This window comes from Echinops telfairi, unplaced genomic scaffold, assembly GCF_000313985.2.
Source record: "Echinops telfairi isolate 266 unplaced genomic scaffold, ASM31398v2 ScPeMD7_4225;HRSCAF=4972, whole genome shotgun sequence".
NCBI lineage: Eukaryota > Metazoa > Chordata > Mammalia > Afrosoricida > Tenrecidae > Echinops > Echinops telfairi.
Window position 1 is genome coordinate 21,484,588 of NW_022108124.1, and position 6,688 is coordinate 21,491,275.

Consider the following 6,688-nt stretch of genomic DNA (forward strand, 5'->3'; position numbering starts at 1 on the left):
TTGGATCCCCAAAGGGGTCGCGACCCTCAGGTTGATAACCACTGGTCTAGACTAAAAATCACTCGTCAACCACTTTATCCAGCTGAGCCCTTCAAATTACACATGAACATGTTGTCTTAAGATAAATATGAACATAAATTGCTTAGGATGGAGAAAGAAATTCTTAGGACTAACATATTCAGCACGCTTTCACTCTTGTGCACTAATAAATCAATCACTTCCAATTTAGTCTGGAAGTCTTAAATGGGCAGTAAGTCCAAAGTTTAAGAACCAGGACCCCTGCATGAGGCCCACTGCTCTGTACCATAGATCCAGACAAAAGCTCCATCCGAGAAACACTGCAAATGGGGAAATAGACAAAACATACAAAATTAGCTGCTGGGAAATTACATACACCATCTATAACCTGACATCTGCTTGACGCACTACCTCGTTTGGGGCTTTCACTGTGTGATGTGTTTCCTGTAGTAGAGACGCTCTCATTGAAATGACAACCCTGACCATATGAATCCCACACAAATGGGCATTTCAAACGATCTTGAAAGAATCAAGTGTGCGGGGTGACACCTTGCTTTTCCTCTCACCAAAACCTAAGAGGATCAGTAAGTCTCCCAGCACTGCAAGGGCTCAGTTACCAAGTCTGCCTCCGGTTATCCCTGCTGGTGAATCCAAGCACAGGCACAATTAAAAAGAAGAAAAAAAGGCAAAGACGCATTAAAATAAAAACCGGTATCTGACTCGAAATACATCGTGTGCTTCTCTGCTTCCACGTTTCTTCCCCGGTGATGTTTCACTTAGGAAAGGGTGCGGACGAGACTGCAGTGTGGGCAGGCAGTGTCAAAATGCAACAGGACTGGTCTGGGTCTAGCATTCTATGTGATCTGAAGGCAGGAAGCCCAAGAGATAACGGAGATTAATGGACCAAAAAAAAAAAAGGAGGGGTAGACCAGCACACGTCTAACGACTACAGTTTGTTCTAAGATTAGAAGCACACTGTGAGTTTCTTTTGAAATACCAGAAAATCATCTCTGGGTAAAAATGCACCCCAACAAAGGTCGAAGGAGCACTGAGAAGGAAGGACCTTATAGCCGACGTCTTCCTCGGTCAGCATACAGAACAGCAGGGCCTTGGACGTCTACAGTGATGTATCGCTGGTTTTTACTGAGTGCAACTTCTTTTGTAAAAACAAATAAGCCTGACGCATCCTGAAACTAGTTTATAATGAATTCTCTCCTGACGGGCTCCAGGTGGACTGTACGGGGGATTGGAGAGGGCTGCACTGGAACCTAAACAAGACTGCCCTGGAAGTGGTTTGGCCCTGCGAGGTTTTCATTTTCAAAAGGTGCACACGGACAACAGCACCGAGTTCGGCACACGGGGCCTGGCTGCGAGGGTGCTCACAGGAGCCTCTTGGGCGACTGTCTTTGTGCTGGGACGGTCTCCGGGCCCGCCTTGGTCAGGAGTGTGACGTGGTTGTTGAAGTGGCAGAGGGCTTTCAGGCCGATGAAGAGCTGTATCCTCAGGGCACAGACATCCATACTGACAGGTGGGCAAGCCTAGTTGGGGGGGAGGGGACATCAAGTTAACCAAGAAATACATGACAATGCGCATGAGCATGAACCACTGAAATGACGTGTGATAAACCCTCTACTGTCCCTAAGAACCACGTACGGCTTTATTTTCATCCTAGTTAGAGACAATTAAACTGAGGTTACCAATTATCTAAATACACGTGTGCCTGCCACAAAGACACACAGGGCCCACAGACCGCTTCTCTGCCCTGGCTCTGGCAGACTGTTCTAGAACTGCGGTCCTGGGTCTGCACTGGGGGAGTCCCTCTACACTGGACCAGTTTGCTCTGCAGATGGATACAGCGGGAAGGGGCCCAGGGAGGAGTTTCCCGGCAACATCAGACACCATAAAAAGACACTCAACTGCATACGGAATCCACCAACGATTTCTTTATGGTTAAACACGTTGAGAGAAATGATGGCCGTGTTCAGGGGCTCAGTTGGCCCCTCAGATATGAACAGGGTCTGGAGGGGCAGACAAGTTGAGTCTGTCAGGAAACCCTGGACGGGGAGGTTCCCTCTGAAGGGCCACTAACTCAAGTCCAATGTTCCTCCCCCCACTATCATGACCTTACAAATCTGGCTAGACTGGAGCATGTACACGGGAACAGATATGCACTTTGGACACACGGAATCCAGGACAGATATGCCCCTCAGGTACAGAAGTGGGAAGGGTAACACCATGAGGGTAGGGGAAGGTGGTGGCGGGAGGGGGAGAAATAGAGAACTGACTACAATGACGTAGAATCCCTACCCTTCCCCCGTCCCCAGGGGCCGAACACAGTAACGCAGATTAAAAGAGACAGCGAGCAGTATAACATATGGGAACAATAACACTTTATAATTTATCAGGGGTCCATGAGGGTGGGAGAAGGAGGGGAAGAAAAGAGGAGCTGATACCAAGGGCTTGAACAGAAAGAAAATATTTTGAGACCGATGATGGCAACATATGTATAAATGTGCTTGATACAAATGATGTATGGATTATTACAATAAAATGATCTATAAATTAAGAACAATTTTTTTTAAGACAAGCCAAGCACTCTTCCAGAGAGCTCCCGCCTGGTGCTGGCCGCCAAGCTCCCAAGGACAAGTTTCCGTCTGAGGGCCTGGCGTCCCCGCTCCTTTGAACAAAGTGGTTGGGGGAGAAACCCCTCCTGACCTCTGTTCCTGAGGAGCAAAACCTCGGAGGAGCCAGGAGCTCAGGACAGGAGACAAAGCCCGAGCGAGCAGCCTGGGAAGCAGATGCGGCGAGGCTGGGGAGACTGTGTCAACGGGCACCACTCCCACAGCTGCATCAGCAGGCCAGCGACATGACGCCGTGCCGGCTCCGGTGACATGGAGGGTCTCCGAGCAGGGCAGTCACAGAGAAGGAGAGGCACGGGTGCAAATGACCATCCCTGTCCCTCTCTTCTCCCTCCAGGAGGACTGACCTCATGGCCACATGCCCCACGAGCTGTCCATCCTCTCCCGGGGTCCCTGCCCTTTGGTTGTATGGACCCCAGAGACCTGAAATGATGATTTATTTTCAAATACAGTTTGATCTTACTTCAGTCGACTATGTAGCCCACACTCTGTTATAGAAAGCGACACAACTTTGTATTTCTGAGATTTTTAAGGACAAAACCAACAGACTGAAGAAAATGAGGTAAGGTGTCGGGAACAGTGGGTGGGCACCGCGTCAAGTCCAAGACCAACCTCACTGCCACCCAGTCACTTCCAACTCACAGCGACCGCAGGAGAGCACACAGCGGCCCCTGTGAGTGTGCAAGCCCGTCACGTTTTCCAGGTGTGGACAGCCGCCTCTTTCTCCCTCTGAGCAGCTGGTGGTTTTGAACTGCTGGCCTTGTGATTAGCATGGCCCCGGCGCGTGAACCACTATTCTACCAGGGCTTCTCGGGAAGACAGTAAGAGGTTATTCTCTGCCCGCTTCTATTTTTTCCCCGGAGGAAAAGAAAGCTTTCTCTTAAAAAAGAAATCTCTGAAGAAGATTCCGTGTTTTGTCTTTCACGCTGAAAGACACGGGGAAGCTGTGATTCCAGAGCCTACGGGTCAGCCATTGCCGGCCACTGACAGCGGCGGAAGCCACGCCAAGAGTCCCTGAGAAACCAGCCCACGCTGCCCCTAAAACACTGCCAGCTGTGTCCGCATACCTGGGGGCACCTCGAGTCAGCATAATCAAGGGGGGCAGCTTTATTTATTTCATCATCACTGCTAAACAATGCGTTTTCTGAGAAAAGTCAATCTAGGCTTTTCACACCAACTTTGGATTTCCAAAGAAAAAGAGCCACACAAACCAAGCTCACTCTCCAGGAGTCCAGTCCAAGTCACAGGGACCCTACGGGTCAAGGCAGAACGGCCCCTCTGAGACACGTGCTGCACATTCCTAACAAACATTCCAACAGCTTACACCTTCAGATGTGAAATGGGATCTGGTGAGCATCATACCAAGGATCGGTATATTTCTGAGACCAGGAATTCAAGATCATGAAACCAGAGCACTTCCTCGGTTAAGTGGCCTGTTTGTTTTGTGGTGGAGAGCTTCTCAGAGAGTAAACATAGTACTTCTTACTCAAAGTGAGGTTACTGATCTAGGAAACCCATTAACCTTCGTATGAAAGATTATGGAAATGTTGGAGGTTGTAAAGGGCTTATAAAACTAGCAAGAGAATTAAAGGCCTACTATGAATGTATAAATAAATAATTTTAATGAATTTTATTTCAATTTTGTGCTCATAAATATATCGATGTGGTTAGGTTTGGTAACAGCTCTATACAATTGCTGCTTACATTTTATTATAAAAAAAACAACAGCAAAAAAGCCTACGATATTGTCTTAATCATAACAGAAATACCAGAAGCTAAACCGTATATAGCAGAAATACAATTAAGCCATAAATAAATAAATAGACAGTCAAAATGCAAAGTACTTTGTCTCATGTACTTTGGACAATACACAGTCACTGTACCAAAAAGAACGAGTTAACATTCAACCATTTCAAGAGGTAGCATCAGAACATGAACCAATGATGCTGAAAGCATTAGCCAAGCACAAGGTTCTCGGAATTGATGGAATACCAATCGAAATGTGCGAGCAAGCTGATGAAGCTCTGGAAGCACTCACTCATCTATGCCAGGAAATTTGGAAGACACTAACTACTTGGCCGACTGACTAGGAGAGATCCATATTTATACCCAATCCAAAGATGAGCCAACAAACACATAAATTATAGAACACTACTATTAAAATTACATCCAAATAAAGTTTTGCTGAAGGTCATCCAACAAGAGTTGCAGCACTACATTGACAAGAGAGACGCCAGAGGTTCAGGATGGATTCAGAAGAGGACATGGAATAAGGGGTATCTATACTGCTGACGTCAGATGGATCTTGGCTGAAAGCAAAGAAAACCAGAAAGATGTTTACGTGTGTTTCACTGACTATGCAAAGAAACAGTCAAAGGACTGTGTGGATCATAACAAACTGTGGACAGCCTTGAGAAGAATGGGGATCCAAGAACGCTTCACTGTGCTCACGTATGGAATTGTACCTGGAGCAAGAGGCAGTTGTGTGAATGGAACAGAGGTGTGTGCATCAGGGTTGCATCCTCTCTCACTCTTATTCAAACTCTACGGTGAGCAAATAATCAGAGAAGCTGAAGTATAGGGAAAAGAATTCGGCATCAGCATTAGAGGAAGGCTTACTAACAACCTGTGGTCTGCAGAGGACAACCTTGCTGGCTGAAAATGAGTCCTGAACACTTGCTAACGAAGATCAAGGCTTTCGGCCCTCGGCACGGATGACGACTCCAGGTAAAGAAGACCCAAATCCTCACAACTAGACCAACAGGTAACATCGTGATAAATGGGGGAAAGATTGAATCAATAAAAAAGCTTTGACTTCTTTAGAGCCACAATCAAAGCGCATGGAAGCAGCAGTCAAGAGATCGACTGATGCGTTGTATTGGGTAAATCTCCCACACAAGAAGACTTCTTTCAAGAATGGAATAGGATGTTACTTTGAGGCTTCGGGACTCAGGTACACCTGACCCAACCTGTGGTATTTTCAATGGCCTCCTACGCATGTGAACGTTGGACAATGAATAAGGAAGACCACAGGAAAATCAATACTTCTGAACTATGCTGCTGGTGACAACTACTGAAGGTACCACAGCCTGCCAAAAGAGCAAGGCGATCTGCCGCAGTGCTCCTTAGAGCAAGGAGGGCGAGACTGTCTCCTGCGCTCTGGACATGTGGTCAGGAGAAGCGTACATCACGCTTGGTCAAGCAGTGGCAGCCGAAAAAGAGGCGCACTCTTGACAAAGCGAATTGACAAGGCGGCTGCCGCCACGGCTCCCAGTAAGAACAGTGGTGGGGGCAGCGCAGGACGGGCAGTCTGCCGCTGGCACACAGGCCCCTGCGAGCTGGACCTGCCTAGGTGGCACTGTGCCCCGATCGAGCTGCCCTGGATCGTAGGTACAGACGTGCTCGAAATCCCGGGGTTTCTTCTGCTGGCAATTCACGTGGCTGTTTTCATTGCTGCCAGTATTCTTGTCGTTGCTGATTTTGTCAAACTTCCTGGTGCTGTAGCCACACTGTTGGGGTAAGTGGTATCTGTGAACCTCTGAACCAATATCTTTTTCGAGAAGATAGTAGTAATTAAAGGGAAAAAAAGCGGCTTCTGTTCACCAGAAACACATCCGGCTGTAGAAACATTTTACAAGAGTTTTGCTGGGAGTATTCCTATAAGCCAAGAAATATCACACTTACACCAACTTACAGTTATGTACGTCACAACGGTCTAAGACTAAAATTGATAAAAAGCATTTCTGAGGATTTTCTCGGTCTCTGTGGCCGGGCTGGGGCTGGCACCGGCACCATGCTTTACTGCACTGGCTAAGCCACCAGACCTGGTGGTGCCTCTGCTTATGTAAGCACACAATCCAATCCATAACAAAAGGGAACAACAAGTGATCCAAATTGGTGGTGAGGCGGGTGTGGGAGGTCTGGTAGGGCATGATCAGGGGTAATGTTAACAAAGAGGAATTGCTGAAACCCTGGTGGGGACTGACCATGATAGTGGGACGGGAGGAAAGTCAAGGGAAATAGAGGAAAGA

General features: G+C 47.5%; 1 protein-coding gene across 1 annotated transcript in view; it reads right to left on the reverse strand.

Moving 5' to 3' along the window:
* Positions 1 to 6,688, reverse strand: part of HPS3 (HPS3 biogenesis of lysosomal organelles complex 2 subunit 1) — a 46,895-nt gene that overhangs the window by 16,402 nt on the left and 23,805 nt on the right. The window contains exons 6-7 of the mRNA XM_045295009.1: positions 6,056 to 6,166; positions 1,402 to 1,556 (exon numbers count right to left, since the gene is read on the reverse strand). Coding sequence (XP_045150944.1) covers positions 1,402 to 1,556; positions 6,056 to 6,166 — 266 coding nt within the window. The remainder of the gene's footprint in view (positions 1 to 1,401; positions 1,557 to 6,055; positions 6,167 to 6,688) is intronic.